This window comes from Pseudorasbora parva, chromosome 16 (assembly GCF_024679245.1).
Source record: "Pseudorasbora parva isolate DD20220531a chromosome 16, ASM2467924v1, whole genome shotgun sequence".
NCBI classification, from domain to species: domain Eukaryota; kingdom Metazoa; phylum Chordata; class Actinopteri; order Cypriniformes; family Gobionidae; genus Pseudorasbora; species Pseudorasbora parva.
In genome coordinates, this window is record NC_090187.1 from 9481280 (window position 1) to 9500573 (window position 19294).

The following is a 19294-nucleotide window of genomic DNA, read 5'->3' on the forward strand; positions in this document are numbered from 1 at the left end:
ATTAATCTGCTTAACTACTGAACATTAATAATTATCCATGTGCATTATTAATGTTATTTTTATTTTTATGAGAGAAACCCACCTTTTTCAGCTCATATTTGATGGCCAGTTTTAATCGAACCAGATTAGGTCTCCCGCCCTTGTCAAAGTGGCCACCTGTCTCTGTGTCTCCATTTAAGATGGCTTCCACCTCCTCTGTATTCCGACACAGATCCAGCAGTCCAACTACGAAATCCTTACATTGCATAGACAGCTTCTTATAATCATTCTGTGAATGAAAATGATCATAGATCTGTTAAAAAATATACACAGAAAGGTATGATAAAAACATAAAAAATATAAAGTACACCTTAAAAATATTTTTTTTATTTCAAGTAAATTTATACAGTATGGAAGCCCGTTTCCGCCACTAAATAAAAACATAAAAAGAGTAATTCAGTTTCTCACAATTGCAGGTTATAAAAGTAAAAATTCAAAATTGTCACATTTGGGAGTTATAAAGTCACAATTTTGACTTTCTTACAATTGCGAGTTATTAAAGGGGGGGTGAAACACTCAGTTTCAGTCAATCTCATGTCAATCTTGAGTACCTATAGAGTAGTATTGCATCCTTCATATCTCCGAAAAGTCTTTAGTTTTATCATATTTATAAAAGAAATATAGGCTGTACCGAGTCTTTCCGGAAAAAAACGAGCGCCTGGAGGTGTATCGTGTGGGCGGAGCTAAAGAATGACGAGAGCGCAAAGCGGTGACGTCCTCAAGCGTGGAGAAACCCATCTATCTCAGCTAATACAGATAATGATCCAGAATCAAATCTGAGGCAGAAATAAATTGAACAGGAGAAACGGCAACATCAGGACGTCCGTCTCTGTGGTATGTAAGTTACTGCATTTAATGGCCTCTCCACATTTCTGTGTGTTTACTCGCGGTGTATGAGGACATGATTCGGTATATGGACTATTGTATGCGACTAGACCTTAGAAGTAGCAAGCAAAGCGGTTTTGCACGTCAGAATACTGTAACGTTATACAGAGAACAACAATGGAGTAACCGTTAGCGCATTTGAATGACGAAGCACGCGATCGTGTCGTTTACTGATGTTTACTCATGCGTCCGTAGCCAAAAGCACAGACATTTGAAGCAGTTTAAGTTAACTCACCGGCTGCTTCCAAAGCAGGACCGAACCTTTATCGCTGGGACTGCTCCGTCAAAAACACACTTCTTTGGTATGATTTGGTAAAGTCCTGTGACAGCAGTAGCGTGTAAATCCATTTTGAGACGCAACTGAAACGATGTTGTGAAGCTTCCCGTCATTTCTGCGTTCAAATCGTTTCAAATGCAGCGCTGCCTTCCCGGAATGCTGTGCTGAAGCGTTGAAGTCGCTCGACGTCACCCATAGGAATAAAGAGAAGCGCGGCGCCATATAAGTGTTCACGGACGACTGGATCTGCATCTGAGAGACTGTTTACGGCGTGCTCTAGTCACGCGTGCGCGCACCCTACCGGGAGAAGAGCCCATATGGCCCATACAAGGACCTTCCGCTCTTATTAACGTCAAGTCGACCCATACTCGAAAAAAACTCGCCAAAACTTGTGAGAAACCGGAAGGAGTATTTTTGACACAGAAATACTCCATCAAACGTCCAACATTAGTTTTTGAAACTTTGTCTATGTTTAGGATGGGAATCCAAGTCTTTAACAGTGTAAAAAGCTCAGTATGCATGAAACAGCATTTCACCCCCCTTTAAGTAAGAATTCTGTGACATATTAAATCAAAATTGCAGGGTATAAAGTAACATTTTGAGAAATAAAGTCAGAATTGTGACTATCACGCAATTGCGAGTTTATATCTCAAAATTCTGACTTTATAACTCGCAAGGACTCAAGTGCAGAGAAATTATAATTTATTATAAAAATAAACATAAATACAAAACAAACACCCTCGGCTGTCTTGATGCCCTAATGCATCAGTGAATCAAGCCAGTGACTGAAACAATTAACTTCACGTTGTTTCTGTTAGCAGCATAAAACATATGCTACAAACATTATTTATATGATAAAACTACAGAGAGCGATCAACGAACACTCTTTATAATGTCCGGATCTGTCAATCACACGTATATCTGCAGTCCAAACTGACGTTATAATGAATGATGCTGTTAAGCTGCACAACAGAAGCTCTTACTGCATTCATGCTGATGTTGTGTTTGTTGTTAGTTGTGGTGAAGCCATTTTGTGAGAGAAATAACGTTGCAAAGTTCACTCGTGTTTATTCAGAGCACTCAGATACAAACTAAATAAACTTACGCTCACAGCACTCTCAACAACTATGTACAATAACACTTTCTCAGCAATCTTTCCCCAGCTCTCAGTCTCTGCTTGCGCCTCATTAAACCACGCCCCCTCCGCCAAATAACCTGATAGTCATTTCAAATGCAAAGATGTCAGCCAATCACAAAAGTGTGTATTTTCAGTGGTCTCACAGTCACAGCAGACATGCCCTTTGAAACAGAGCATTCAAGCCAGAGGGCTAATATCAGTATAGAAAAAATGCCTTTTATTTCTAAATTATAACATTTTTTATGTTAAAACCATACTAACAATATAACTACACCTCAGGAAACATTATTAAAAAAAAAAATCCATGCCATTGGACCGTAAAAGCTTGGTTACATTTAAAGTATCTTGAATAAATTATAACAGACCTTTCAATTTTAGTGAAATATCCCTTTTGCATTAGTAGTGTGCTAAGGCAAAAATCTCTATTTAGTACTGTTCAAACTCAGGGGAAGAGATTTCAACAATCTGATATCTGAATTGTGACAGAAAGCAATCTTCTGTAACCGCAACCACCTGACCACATCAAAAACCCCAAGACACCCTGGCCCAGCAAATATCTAATTTACCCTAGAACGCATCCTCTAAGGGTGCTTTCACATCTCTAGTTCGGTTCATTTGGTCCGAACCAAGGGCAAACAATTATACATTGTTGCATTTTTCAGATTTTTTGGTTCCTTTTCACACCACACTGATTGCTTTGGTCCGAACCAGTTGAAACGAACCAAAACGCAGGCACGTGACAACATCCACATCACTCATTGGCCATGGCGTATTTCCTAAACTGCTTTTCGATTGGTCAGAATTTACGTGTGGGAAAATTCCAACAGGAGAGGCAAAGCCAGCAAACTATAATAACACTAATTTAGAGACGACTGCGCGGGCCAGTTTTGTCCCTGGCCATAATCTACTACACGGTGTGTATTTACCACAGTATGCAAACAAAACATTTCTATAATGAAGCGCGGATGTGACATGAAAACAACGTTCTAATGCACTGCAGACGGCGAGCGCGCATCGCTCGTCACTTCAAGAGGGGGCGTGCATTAATTATTAACTCTTGACATGCTTCCATCTTCCGAAAATATTGCCAACGATCTATCAGGTAATAATATCATGCACACAATGTCAGCGCAGCTAACTACGGCAGCTGGTTCAGTCCAAAAATGATCAGTACTTTTGCAGTTGGTTCTGTTCGAGGTCAGATCACGTTCTCACCACAAACAAACCGCTCCAGAGTTCGTTTGAAATCGTACCGAGACTTGTTTGGTCCGCTTTTGGTGCGCACCCGAAGTGCGATTGCTGCTTTCAGACCTGACCAAACGAACTGCACCAAAGAGGGAAACGAACTCTAGTACGATTCAACCGAACTAAATGAAGCAGGTGTGAAAGCACCCTAATACTGCAACAAGCCCCAAATTGATTTTGGCATGGGTGAGCACCACTCAGTTAATTTGCCTAATGAAAGATATTGTAAAGTGTTTCTTGCCAGAATTATGGTCCCAGCCAGAGTTTGCCACCTATGATTATCCTTAATGCTTGGAAATTGAATGTAGCTGGCATGTGATTATGCACATGTCATAGCAGATAATAGTTATATTTTTTTTCTTTCTTTCTACAGAGCAGTCTTACCATCTGTTTAAAACTGAATCCGCATACAAAACCATCATCAATAATAATAATAATATAAGAAAGAAGAGCAAATCCACCCACTCTATGGCAAAGGCTGCAGACTCATTAACTACAAGGCAATACTGCACACCCACATCCATATGCACTCTGATACATAAAAAAGTTAAAAGTTAATAAAAACCTGAATTTTATTTCTTAAACCAATCAGTTGCATATCTTTTTCTAATGCATGCCCTGCCTGATAACAATAATACAGCTCTTGAAAGAAATAAGAGACCACTTAACATTGATTTCTGTAAATCGTAAATTGCTCCAACCCTTAACTGAAATGCCTCGTTAGTAGTCCTGCCATTATTTCCATGACGTGGCTACATGATAATGTGACACATTTGCATAAGGTATTTATAAGGTCAGGAAGAGTTTACGACACGTCGATAAAACTGTGAAACAATTACTTGGATTTACAAAGGCAAAGGCATTTTTAACACTATTCCTCAACAGTACAACCACAACCTTTTTTCTAACAACTGCTTCCTGAACCAAGCATTTAATGTAATGTGTTAACGGACATACGGTTTTACTGTCATATAGAGAAATGACCGTAATTAAATGAAAATTACAACTGAAATGTAAGAGATGTATAAAATAAAAGTCATCCTGCTCAAGTTGTTTGCAAAGGTGCTTTGGAACTGTCATTATCAGACTCTGCTCAAACTGATTAAGCCTCGGGACTTGCCAGTTATGGTAAGTTAAATTCAGAGTTTTTTCCGACACGTGCTCTAAGCGGTAGACTAATCACAACAGATTGGGGCTGGCTGACCAATCAGAACGGACTGGATTTTCAGAGGGTGAAAACGGGTCCTGCTACAAATAAATTATACAAAAAATAATTAAATCATGTTAACAATTAACATGTAATTAACATTCTAGTAGACCCACTGAAAAGAATGATGAACCTGTAAATGAGCATAATAGGAGCCTTTTAAAAAAAGAATCTATAAAATCTACAAAAAAAGGATCTCTTTGTTGTTCCTGCATCCTATTATTCCTACCTTAAACTCTTTTTCTATGTTGGCTAGTACAGCCAGTTCATTGCTGAGCTCTAGAGCTGTCAGTACTGGGTCCTCGCTGGACAGGGATAGGTAGGCGGGGCTAGCCAGCCCTTTGTAGGCATTGATTCTAGAACGTGAATGGCTGAAAGAGTCATGCCTCTGGTGATAAAGGCAGCTGTTGCATTTGCAGAAGTAGTCATGTGGGCGTGCAATGCGGGCACCTTTCCTTAGCAGAATGTGCACAATCTCATATTCGTGGCAATGAGAAGCTAGTATAATGGGTGTAATATCATGGGAAAACCGAGTGCCATCTTCGTCGTAGGCAAAGAAGTCGTCTTGTGTCTCTGTCTGGAGGGGGCTGCTAGTGAGTTTGGTTGTGTCTGCAAAGGCCTGGTGACCCAAAATGGCCTCCACAATACGAATATATCCTTTACTTATGGCTAAAAGCAAAGCATCACCTATCCTAGCCAAGTTCTCTTTTTTCAGCAAGAGTTCTGTCACTTCCAGGTGCTCATTGGCAACCGCAAGCTGCAATGCATTCTGGCCCATGTAGTCCACACAGTTGACATTAATTTCCGGAAGTTCTTCTAGCATCCTACGGATGACAGGGATATTTCCATACTCGGCCGCCTCTAGGAAACGCTCTTCAGTTGAGGACAGACTATTGTATCGGGCGTTAAACATGTAGGCCGGTCTTCGCATAGCCATGCGCCGGCTTTTAGCCAATGTGTGCCTCTGAAGGTCATCATTGCTCCACCTATAAATTCAGAGAAAAAAATTGAATTTTAACAACAAACTTGCTTAAAACAAAGTAGTGGTAAGGGAACAGTGCAGTCACATTAGCAACATTTTGTCTCTACAGTAGCTAGTTCCATTATATACTGTCAAACAATTGCATCAAAGTATGACACACAGCTCACACAGACGTTACTTTCGAATCAAAACATGTAAGGAGTCACTGCTCTAGAATTTATAAATTACTGATCATACAGATATGCGCTTTTATTAATCAAAAAATAAAACAAACACTTCCCCCATGGGGGAAAACATGACTGGCAGGGCAGGGCTGGGTAGGGGTGGGTAGGGGTAAACATGATGCACCTACAAAAATGTTCTGGTACAGGACAGAGAACATTAGGAGAATAAATAGGGAAAGCAAACGTAACAAGAGAGGACAGGTGGGCAAATTAACCAATAATCAGATAACAAGAAGGGCGTGTTAGACAATAGACAGGAGAGCACATGGCACATAGAAACACACATGACAAGCCATGTGCTTGCTTACACCAAACATAGCAAAAACAAGAGTACATGGCAGGCAACACAATCACTTAACAGGCACAAAATGCATATAAAATGTCTGTCCAACATGAACAGGGCCCTTACATGACAACGAAATGCGTTTAGCAACTTAGTCATTGTTTAAATTCACTTAAATAGTGTTTTAGACGGATAGCTGTTGTCTCGCACTGAAGTCCCGTTGGAAAAAAAGGCAAACAGTACAGTTGGGAGGAGCATCGTGTGTATGAAGAGTAATCTCATTGCTCTTGCTCACGCATCTTGTCATGAAAGGGCCCTGTTCATGTTGGACAGACAATTTAATTGTATTTTGTGTCTGCTAAGAGGCACAAAGACACAATTTACATTTATGCCCCCATAACTGCCGTTTTAGCTGAGTGGGGGCTCTGGGCATTAACTGTAATAGCTCCGTGTTGCAAGCACCAATCCAGTTCTTCTTTTTTTTTCTATAGACTGTACTCACAAAGGTATAACGATCAAGGTAAACTTAAAAATTCCCTGGAGTTGTCCTTTAGGTTTAGCTATTGAGCATTAAAGGGTTAGTTCACCCAGAATTTGATGTCATTAGTTGTCACATGCCTGTCCTGTCTTGTGTGCACATGTGGATTTTGTTATGTTGAGCATGTGCTCCTGTCATTGTCTGATCCCTCCCCCTTGTTATCTGATTATTGCTTGATTTCTTCCACTTGAGTTCTTACCTTTATAAGCTCCTTGTGTTTGTCAGTCTTTGTCGGATCGTTGTCATGTCTACGTCTCCCTGTGATTCCTTTTTGGTATGTTTAAGTTGTGTTTGGTTATTTCTGATTGTGTTTTTTGTTTGCTTGTTTTTTCCCCTCGTTGGTTTTTGTTTTGTGTTCATGTTTAATTTTTGTTAATAAATTACCTTTTCTGCATTTGAGTCCTCACCTCAGTTTTCTTTATTTGTAATGTAACAATTAATGACTCCCCCTAATGTCGTTTCTCATCCGTAAGACCTCTGTTCATCTTCGGAACACAGTTTAAGATATTTTATATTTAGTCCGAGAGCATGTGCAGTCTAGGCACACTTTACTTTCCATGTCCAGAAAGGGAATAAAAACATCATCAAAGTAGTCCATATGTGACATCAGTTACTGTGAAATCCTTATATTTTCAGTGTCCAAACACTGTGGGATGACTGTTCACTGTACACAAATGAGATGTTTAATCTCTTTTTCAAATTATACTTGAATGGATCTAAAATGTGTATTCCTTTTGGAAAATATTCTAAATGTGAAACATCTAAAATATACCAAATTATGGAGTAGTTAAATGTTGTTTAAAAACATGGGTAACAGATGTATATTTCAGACAAATACAGGATGAACATTTGCCTGAATGCATTTAAATTGCCTAATTTAATAAAAAGCATATATAATAATTTTTTTGTTTCTGTAGCAATAACAGTGCTGAATCAGAGATTGATGAGCCCTCCCACACTAATGTTGTCATGGTGATTATTAAAAAAAGAAACTCATCTTAGAAGCCAAGGGTCACGATAAATTATATTCTCTTCTTTACACTTAAATCTGTTTACTGTTTCCTTTTAAAATTCAAAACAAGAACAACTACACCTTCATCTCTGTGTTTTGAGCGATATTAATCATAAAAACTATGACAAACCAAAGTAGACATGCCAAAGGTTTTGGGATGCTTGCCTTTACATGCACATTAACTTTAAAGGGTTAGTTCACCCAAAAATGTAATTTATATCATTAATGACTCACCCTAATGTTGTTCCACACCTGTAAGACCCATAGACAGTAAAAGAAATGGACCAAGCGATCCCATTACGTCAACGGCGAAATAATGAAGTCAACCTAGGGGCACTCACTTCCTGATGGCTGAGAGAACTGCGCAGGCTCAGACTGAGCTTGAGGACGTAGTTGTGACGTGAGCCTCCTGTCTGACAGCTGTAGGTCTTCTAGTAGTTGTGGAAAGTGAAAGCTGAATCACGTTGTTTAAATATTTTCTCCCGTTGCTTTTGGCTCACTATGGGCTTCTCCCCATTCTTCTCCCTTGACTTTATCAGACTTTATGTCTCCACGTCCCCCAGACTGTCTCCTAGACAGAAAAAGATTGCCTGCGAGCGTCTCCTCAGGTCTATACGGTAATTTCTCAACTGTGCGACAGAGTCGCGTTGGTTGTGACGCAATCGTTAGCCTATTTTTACAAAAACAGCTTCTGCGGGGCGATAGTGTAAGATACAAGGTAATGGAGCCTTTTATGCATTGTCGTGTTTCTTTAGAAATAAACAATGGACAAATGGAGTCTTTAAACGTCTCAGATGTAAAGTTATTCACTGTCAAAGTGACTCAAAAATGAATGGGAGTCAATGGTATGCTAACAGCAGGTGATGGCTTGGTTAGCAATGGCAGCCCCTAGGGGTGGAACGCTTTCCGAGCGCTAGATTACCCCCTTGGTAAGACCGCCGTTCATCTTGTTATGAATCAGTGAATCGATTCATGATTCGGACAACATTTGAATCTTTTGAATCTGTTCCAAAAATGAACGGAGGTCTTATGGGTGAGGAACAACATTAGGGTGAGTCATTAATTACATCAATTTCATTTTGGGGTGAACTAACTCTTTAAGTCTCCGCATTAATTCATCCCAAAATTCAATTTCCTCTACACCTAACTGCCTCATCATCTTTATTGACCTTGCTTTGTGCGCAGTCATTTTGGAACAGGAATAGGCCATCGCCAAGTTGGGAGCATGAAATTGTCCAAAATGTCTTGGTATGGTGAATCATTAAAGGTGCCCTAGAACGCAAAATTAAATTAACCTTGCCATAGTGAAATAATAAGAGTTCAGTACATGGACATCACATACTGTGAGTCTCAAACACCATTGTCTCCTACTTCATATGTAAGTCTCGTGAATGAAAAACAACACGGAAAAATAAGTGATTCTCAACATAACGCCAACCATGATGCAAAGCGTTGGGGATCATTAATATGCACCATTTGCATCTGTCCAAACATGTTCATTGTCAGGCGGAACTGATGGAGCTGAATCATCGGGACTGCAGGTAAACAAGCTTCACGCGAGGATAGCAAAAACGGCAACTCTCATGGACACACGTCATGTTCCAGGCTGTGCAGGGGACGTGAGGATAAAAATAGATAAAAAATGATACCCACAGATAAAAAATGTCAGAAGTCATGGTTGATGTTTATAATCGGATACCACAACAATTTAATTCAAGATCGTTTGTTTGTTCGGCCCATTTCAAGCAAGCTTCGCTCAGCATCTTAAACTGAAGAAAGTGGCAATTACAACTGTATTCCTGCAAGCAGTAAGTAGTGATTTATCCACTTATTGACTGTTTAAACTAGTTCTGATTAAATCAAAAGTTTCTTAGAGAGACAGCATTGTCTAGATAACGCAAGATGCTAGTACAGTAACAATAGGAAACACCAAGTACCATACGAAACTAAATAGTGTGTCTAATGACAAAGGTTAATATTATTTTGTACAACCGTAGATACTTTGCTTACAGACCATTCACTCGATCCTTCTAGCAAACGTCACCGTTTCCACCATATAAGTTAAAACGATAGTCATTTGACAAGGCTATTCGCCTTATTCACCTGGCGGCCATTTTGAAAACTCTAACGCCGTTGTGGGGTACACAAACCCGGAAGCTGGACTCCGATACAGTACTAATCAGGAGCAGCATTCTGTTTCACTGCACTTCGTCACTCAGGAAAAAATCCTACAGAGGACAAACCTTTCACCGTTTTCCGGAGGATAAGGGATTACATGGAGAGTGGATTAAAAAAATATCAGAAGGGATCCTGGTCGTAATTTCTGCATTTTACTACAGACGAAGTTTGAAAGACTCAAGCAATAGCAAGACTGGGACATGTCAAGTCAGCTTTATTCAGCGCTTTTACAGTACCGATTGTTCCGATACTGCAACAAAATTTGATTCCGCTGCAGTCATTCTGGAGAAAACGGTGATGTTATCAGTTTATTTTAATCTATCATTTATGTATTATAGTTGATACAGTTAATTTACATGTGGGAGATATGTGTATGTATAAGCTGGATCTTCATATATGTAAAATAAAAATGTCCATTTATCTAAAGAATAAAGTACAATTTTATTACACATGGATGATGTCTTTCATAACTTGACAACTTGTCAGAACATCAGAAAGAAATAAGTCATTCAAAAACATTGATAGGCATACTGGTCTAGGTTTGTAAGTGGTAACTATGTACATTTATTGGTATGGAGGAATACAAATGGCCTGCTTGTATATTGTAAGTATGGAAAAACGTACCAAAAAAGGGCAAAACATTAGAAATTACATTAGAAGGAAAATTAAAAAACATTAACAAATGAAAACTATATACATAAACATATTATCAGTGATGCATTACATGATTTTGTTACACACAGCAGGCAGAAAGTGAGTGACACAGAGTGCTGCTACTGATTAGTACTGTATCGGAGTCCAACTTCCGGGTTTGTGTACCTCACAACGGCGTTAGAGTTTTCGAAATGGCCGCTAGGTGAATAAGGCGAATTCATTTTGTAAAAATATATTTTTGAGAACTTAAATATGATGTTTTTGCATGCTTGTATTTCAGAATACATCACAGTCACTAACGATATATAAACAGGCAATATCGTTGGCAAAAAAAGACAAGTCTAAAATCACTGGTTTTGGTTTGGGAAAGAAGAGCGTTCGTGCGGTTGCCAGATTTCAGTAATTTAAATCCCCCAAACAGAGCTTTTCTGTGAAAAGAACACATATACTATCCGGTGTTTTACCTAAACATGTACAATCTGGTAACATCGCAAATTATCTGAAAACACCAATAAACAAGTAAGCTGCATTTTAGCAATCTCCATTTGAGATGTTCTGCTTAAAGTGTCATTCAGTCGGTCTGTGTTCTGTCAGGACGGTCAGGACTCACGAGCCGCTTCGCTGAACAACTGAAATCCTGTGAGCTGCTGAAATAAGCCAATCAGAGCAGATCTCTAATTTTAATATTAATGACTCTTCCAAATAAGGCAAAAACAGAGCATTACATCCTAACGACAATTTATAGGGTTGTAAATGAATAGGGTTGGGCATCGAGAACCGGTTCCAACTTGGAACCGTTTAAAAAATAACGATTCGATCGGAATCGTTTAGAAAATTTGTTTTCGGTTCCGATCTTCGGTTCCAAACGCGCAAGTTTTGGTTTTGGTTTTGGAAGTCCGGTAAACGGCGCTCTGAAGTGTGGATTTATTTCACTTTTAAAAAGCCTGGGTCGAAACATTGCAACTAGTGTTGTCAAAAATATAGATTATGAAATATCTGAAAAGATACGATAGCCTGCTCAGTTTCTACAGTAGCTTATCGATCCCAGCTGCGCCCTCCTCTCCTTCTCTGACTGACAGCGAGTTGACGCGCAGCCGCATATTCTCACTCAGCCCGGTTAACCCTCTGAACACGACGGACGCGCGTTCTGCTGGACTTTTCCTTGTGACAGCATGTTAGTGTTAGTGTGTGTGATCGGTCTGAATTTTGCGCGGGATTGCACATAATTCTACGAATCCCTCAGATTTCAAGCTCACATCTGAAGCGCACACACACACATACCGTAATAAAGCCGCCTCTGACATACAAGTGCAAATATTCGCTTCTTTTTCCAGCTTATTATTAGTCAAATACAATCAACCAAATTCTCAGTGCACATTTAGAAGAGTATTAATGTAAACACAGTCGTGAACAATTCAGGAAGAAATGAAGAATGAGTTACAGGAGCAGTGTTCAGGATCCATGAGTGCCGCAGTTCTTAAAGGGACAGCAGTCATTCAAAGTCAAACTACAAAAAACATTATCCAATGTTATTTTAAATTTAATTAGCCACTTTGCGTTTTTTAATTCAGTTTCTTACCTGAATGTTAGACCTACCTGAAAAAATAAAGCAGTCTATTTCATTTATATATTTTATTCTATTTTATTTATTTGTGCTATTTTTTGTAATCTGTTTATTTGTTCTTATGTAATTACTGTTTAGTCGTCTTTTTAAATTCAATTTACCATTCGAAATCAAGCTTACTTGTGCTGTGTATAAGCTATTGCAACATAATTACCCCGTTGTAAAAAATAAATTGAGTTAGCAAATATTTGTGAGATAATTTTAATAGTTATTGATCAATGTTTATATAAGAGAAAAAGCTTAAAAGCTTTATCATATAAAGTGATCTCTTCAGAAGAAATTTTTGATTGCCTAGACTTTCAAAAGACAGACAAAAAAAATATATATTATATAAAAAATATCTAATTGACAGTATATGCAGCGTTTTCCCCCCGTGGTATTGAAAATAGCATTGAATATGGATGTGACATGTTTTGACTCCACCCCTCAAAGAATCAGAATCGAGAATCGAAAAGAACCGGAATCGAAAGTAAGAATCGGAATCGGAATCAGAATCGTTCAAATCAAAACGATGCCCAACCCTATAAATGAACCTGTAAAACTGTACCTGGACAATTTTTGCCCTTAAATAAGCCACATACCCTCTATGTAGCTATCAGAGAACAATTTAACATATTGTTTCAACTCATTCTAGGGCACCTTTAAGAGTTCATTTCACTGTATCTAAGGGGCCAAGTCCAACCTCTGAAAAAAACTATCACGGTACCTTGCTTTAAAGGCCCACTGAAGTGCTTTGAAACGCGCCGCATTATTCAATGTGTTGAGGTAATTTCCCCTGAAACGGCTCCAGCTGTTAGCAGCTCCTCCCCTTTTTTGAAACAGCCAATAGCGTTTCGTTAATATACAGTTTGACTAGAGCGCAAGAGCGGACCTTTCTCTGTTTGGTAAAGCCAGCAGTTTCCTCTAAGTGTTTACCATCATAATCTCCTCCATATCGCTTTGAAATGCAGCATTCTGTGCAGAATTCAAATGGGTCCGATATGTTTGTTGTCAGCGCGGACTCGCGCATATGATCCGCGCTGCGCTCTCGTGTTTGTAGTCTAAATTTAGACCAGAGCCGTGCGTGAAACTAACGTGAAAACAGACTTTATTCGCCTCAAATGAAAGCATATTTACACTCAATCATTTACTATCACATATAGTGTGCTATGTGCTGCTCACCATATAGAAATTAGTAAATGTGTGTAAACAACTGACCGATTTCAGCAGCAGCTTCAGCAGGGTAAGGGGGCGGGCTTTAGATTCTAGAGAGCATTTTGATTGGACAGAAGATTTGACGAGAAAGTGAAGTCTGCGATGATGTCACCAAAATCTGAGATTCGTTTTAAAAGTGGGAAGTGGGAGACTGTAAATTTTGAATGCTTATATCTCCTAAATGCAAATTTTGTCATAGTTTTGGAACATACCAGATTATTCATAACTTTAAGGCTAACACAGTCATACTAAAAGCTAAAAAAAATTAAATTTTGATTTCAGTGGACCTTTAATTCACTAAGCTCCTGAGAGCAACCCATTCTTTCACAAATGTTTTTAGAAGCAGTTTTCATGCTGAGGTCCTTGATTTTACAAACCTTTGGCCATGGAAGTGATTGAAACACCTGAATTCAATGATTCTGAGAGTTTGGCAAAATACATATGAGTGGCTATATGTATGTAACATTTTGGGTCAAGTCAAGTTTGTCATAACATGATGAAAGGATAAATTACCCAACCCAACAATTCTTCGAATAAAGACCACATAAAAACCACAGATGAAAGGGAAGAAAGAAAAAAAAATTCTGTATTTGAACCTTTGACTCAAAATGTTATAGTTGAGATTTCATCCTTCAAATGATCTGTGACAACAAGCACCAGTCTGTCTTAATATATAGATCCAAAAATCACATCATAATCTTAAAATGTTCCAATTTGGCAGATGCAGATGCCATTGTCCTAATTTACCTTCAGTCCAATTTATAAAGTTTGTCTGAACCATGTGACAAATAGCTAAGTAACGTTAGGCTAATGTAATTTCTTTGTAATTCAAAATGTTAGTTTTAATTTAGAGAGGGCAACCGTTTATCTAACATTGTGTCTAGTTAAATCATTAAATATATAGCCTACAATATCAAATAAACTAGAAAGTGAAAGATTATGAAAAATGAATTGGTAAAAGCTTTGCTTAACTTTGTATCAAATATCTAATAAACATAACTCACCTCTTGCAATACCGTGGTAAAGGATACTTTTCCAACTCGGTGTTCATCCGTTGATGAACAGAAGTGTGTTTGACAGAAGTGTGATCAGTGGACATCGGTTTGCTGTCTTCATGAATCTCTCACTGTTAGTGAAAGACTAGCTTACTCCAGGAATAGATAGATATAAGTTAAGCAAAATTCTCCTCAAACTATTTTTCATTAAAAAAAAATTAGAATCCTTGTGTGGGGTGGATTCGTAAAACTACCCACGCGTTCTTGGGCAGGTTGAGTGTGTTCAACAAATCGAGGGTGTGATGATGTCATGGCTACATCATTATACGAGTCATTCAAAGAAACCTTTTCCAGTTTGTTGGGTGATTTTTTTTAAGTACAATATTGTAAGATTTTAGGCAATGCATGAAAAATAATACAGTACTTTTAACAAATATTATAATCAAGTAGGCTACATGAGGTGCAGAATCCATACAGCTAAAGACAGAGCGAGTCGCCCCCTCATGGGCGCTGATAAAAACAACAATAATACATTTACTTTACATAATATTTTCCATCAGTGCTCACTGCGTTATATAAAAAGAGGTATACAAAAAAAACTATTAAAGCTAGCTAGCTATAAAAAAGGGCATACAAAGAAAAACTAAGCTAGGCCACTACAGACAAACAAACAAAAGTTGTTGTTGTTGTTTTTAATCATTAAGTTTTCTTAACATTCTTGCTTAGGGTGTCTTTATAGGACATATTTCATCTTATTTTCTGTTTATGTAACTTTGAAGAGATTGCTTCCTAAAGGATGACAATGATCATGTATATCTTTGTCAATGATGTCAATGTTAATGTCAGCACTCTGTTGAATATAGCCTACTTTTATGCTGCAATATGCTTCATTATTATAGGCTACAGAATTGTATTAAAATAATAATAATAATAATAATAATAATAATAATAATAATAATAATAATAATAATAATAAACTAAGCAGACATGTCACAAATTGACATTTTTATTTTATTGACAAGACTTTCTTTATATGTTACACTGTAAAAAAAACTTATATATATATTTTATATTATATATATATATATATATATATATATATATATATATATATATATATATATATATATATATATATATATATATATATATATATATATAAATTATGACTCCAATTGAATTTTTTCTAGTCTGATCACATCTAAATTTTTCAGTTGGCCAAATTTAATTTCTGTGAATTGATGCAATTTAATTCACAGAAATTCACTTTGGCCAACTGAAAAATTTAGATGTGATCGGTCACTTTGGAAAATTTTCAATTGGGTCCTGAATATTTTTACAGCATGGATGTATACTTTAATGAATGCCTTATGGCATTCTTTATTATTAGTATTATTAGTATACCTTTTTTTCCTGACAGTAATAATATCATATACAATACTGTATTATAGGTTACTAAAGTGATGTCACAATGCGTCATAACCAGAGAATAGGGGATCATGATCAATCAGTATAGAATTTTTGCCATGGTTGTGGTTCAGGCAGTAGGCACGAACTTAGGCAATCATAGCCACGTTAATTCACAACAACACCTCTCTTGTGCATGATGCATTTGATATTGCATGCATATTCAAAATAATTTGCAAACTAATAATGCTTGCATGTTAAACCAAGTGGATACATTAGAATTCCCTCCATTTAATAAAATGTGTGAAGGTTAAAAGAAGACATGAAACTGTATTTATATATATAAAATGTATGAAATTTTTTATTTATATAAATGAATGTTAATCACAGATACAGATATTGTACACAGATACAAATATTGTGGATAACTATAGTATATATTTTATATATTAAATTGTACAGTACAAATAGATTAAAAAAATAGTTAAATGGATTTAAAAATATATATTGTTTCAAGAAAGAATGAATTTGTTTTGTTTTAAAGAAAAAAATAGTATGGTTATATATATATATATATATTAGTATTGGCAATATTTTAAGATATCCAGCCAGGGGCCTGTTTACAGCGAACTCCACTGACAGACCGATCTGCGTGTCTGCAGATCCGCCTATGTCAGCCATTTTGTTTCTGCGCTTCTTCGCCATGGCGGAGATGGACGATGGTGATGAGCCGGGTTTAGCGCACACTCACAGCAGTTCTTCTGGATCCAAATCAGGGGGAGACAAGATGTTCTCCCTAAAGAAGTGGAATGCGGTGGCAATGTGGAGCTGGGATGTGGAGTGTGACACCTGCGCTATTTGTCGGGTCCAAGTAATGGGTGAGTGTTTCTCTAGCTAACAGGCTACCTGAGATAGCATGTATGTGACTTAGCTGGTTGCCCTCAACAGACCATTAATGTAGAAAGCGATAGCCTGACACTTGTAATAGTTAAAATTAGTGAACCGTTAAAAGTGAATGACATAAGTTACTACTGCCTCCTACATAACGTTAGATAACGTTGGTGGAAATCAAATGCTGACTCAAGCGTTGGAAAGTCATATTATGCTCAATGTTGTGAATGTGTGCTAAGATTGTTTAAATGCACCTATTTTCAAAATGCTGAATTGGACATTTAAATGCAGCTTCAGACGTTCAAGTTAACCTGTTAAACTTGCCCAAAAAGTGATTCGGCTTTTTTGAAGCAACAAACTTAATGATAGAAAACGCCAATATATCATGTAATAATATATCTAGTAGTCTGAGGCACTAACGTTAAATCAAATGGACCTACGATGCTTAAAAATATTAAAGTGAACATTTGAACACCTGTGATGCTCAGAAATGCTGCATTAAAAATCCAAATGCATTTGAACAATGTCCAGCAATGCTGCATTAAATGTGCATTTATGGTCAAAAACGTTGCATTGAACTTTGAAATGCATATAAACAATATACCAACATGCTAGGTATAGGTAAGCAGTTCAGGCTTTGAGACCAACATGTGGTTAGATTTTACTGATCCAAGACTAGCAAATGTAGTTACTGTGCACCCCAGAATAATCAAACAATTATTGTATATCGAGTCAAACTGACTTCATTTGACGTTTGCAAGTCTGTTCTCTGAAAGTGTTTTAAGTTAACATAATTAAGATTTCAACCTATTTCTGTCCTAAATAAACATAAAGAACTAGGTACGTTTTGAATCTTATGTCTTTTTAAAATGTATTTCAGATGCATGCTTGAGATGCCAGGCTGAAAACAAACAAGAGGACTGTGTTGGTAAGTTGCTGGGATACTAATTACCTGCCTAATTAATCAATTACATTAAGCTCTTAGAAGCAAATGGCAGCACAGTCCATTGCCATTACAGTTTGCCCTTCACTAATATTTTCTATCATATTGTATATTTTTACTCAATCATCTGATCATCTGATAAATGACTAAAGTACATTACTTTTTCATTGTTGCGCATTATAAATTAGAGAAATAAAGAGTGTGTATGTGTGTGTATGTGTATATATATATATATATATATATATATATATATATATATATATATATATATATATATATATACACACACACACGCATACTCTTTATTTCTCTAATACTCTTTATCTCTCTCTCTCTCTCTCTCTCTATATATATATATATATATATATATATATATATATATATATATATATATATATATATATATATATATACTCTTTATTTCTCTAATTTATAATGCACAACAATAAAAAAGTAATGTACTTTAGTCATTTATCAGATGATTGTATCCACTTATTTGTTAACACTTATTGGGGCAATCCAACTTAGTTAACCAGAGGTTAAGTATCTTGATCAAGTGCACAATCCATAGTATTCATTTGCGTCATCAAACGCTCCCTGTCTCAACACTAGGTTAGACAACTGGTAAAATCCAATTACAGTCTCACATTATATTTAAAGCAGCAAATAACATAAATTCACCCTCACATTTTTCTTCTGCGGAACCCAAAGGAAGATATTTTGAGGAATGTCTCAGTTCTTTTGTTTTTATAGTCCATACAATAAAAGTTAGTGGGGTCGAAAACATCACCTTCTCTTATTGTCTTTCTTTCAGTGGTATGGGGAGAGTGCAACCACTCCTTCCACAACTGCTGCATGTCCCTCTGGGTCAAGCAGAACAATAGATGCCCACTATGCCAACAGGACTGGGTGGTACAGAGGATCGGCAAGTGAGGATTGGAGCTTTGTACCCACATTTCCTCCGTCCACTTTGGCACTACTCCACTTAGGGAGACAAGACTGATTATCAGATCATCTCCAGCCGTAGGAATACCTGTCTGCATGTATGTGACTGTTAAAGCAGAAATCCAGTTGACACTGGTTAGCTTTACCGTTCTGTCACCTCATACAGCATTAACAAGAACCAGCCTGAAGAGCTCCTGGAAACCGCGGAGTCACATGGGTGACATTATAACTGAAGTTGTACTATGAATGTGTATTTTAAGTGTGCTAGAAATAAATGAAAAAGAACACAATGTTATATAGGTGTGTGATATTGAGTAGTGGATGAGGATTTTTTTGTAAATCATTTAAGTATTTCTGGTGAGCATTTACATTTTATATATTTATTATTATTGTTTAAATTATTATTCATTATTAGTGTACACAGGTCTCTAAAAATCCCTCATGGACAGATTTAAATGAATAGTTTGAAATGAAAGATTTCATCATTAAACTTCAATATTTATAAAGCTGACTTTTTTAAGGCAAGTTTTACTTTTACATGAGTACTTACAAAGAGAGAAATTTATGAAATATTTGAACAGCACAAAACTAGAAAAAAAAATCCTGTGCAACGCTGAGAGCTCAGTGAAAAAG

The 19294-nt window shown here is 37.1% G+C and overlaps 2 protein-coding genes across 2 annotated transcripts in view; one reads left to right on the forward strand and one right to left on the reverse strand.

Annotated features, from left to right (window-relative positions):
• The window catches only part of trpc6b (transient receptor potential cation channel, subfamily C, member 6b), a 28332-nt gene extending 13578 nt beyond the window's left edge, over positions 1-14754 (reverse strand). The window contains exons 1-3 of the mRNA XM_067419270.1: positions 14485-14754; positions 5021-5777; positions 83-268 (exon numbers count right to left, since the gene is read on the reverse strand). Of these exons, the coding sequence (XP_067275371.1) occupies positions 83-268; positions 5021-5777; positions 14485-14579 (1038 nt within the window). The 5' untranslated portion in view covers positions 14580-14754. The remainder of the gene's footprint in view (positions 1-82; positions 269-5020; positions 5778-14484) is intronic.
• Positions 14755-16533: 1779 nt separating this feature from the next.
• rnf7 (ring finger protein 7) lies at positions 16534-18956 on the forward strand. Its single transcript, XM_067419325.1, has 3 exons — positions 16534-16760; positions 17654-17701; positions 18531-18956. Exons 1-3 carry the CDS (start codon positions 16553-16555, stop codon positions 18647-18649), a joined length of 375 nt encoding a protein of 124 aa, XP_067275426.1. The 5' UTR covers positions 16534-16552; the 3' UTR covers positions 18650-18956.
• Positions 18957-19294: the final 338 nt, after the last annotated feature.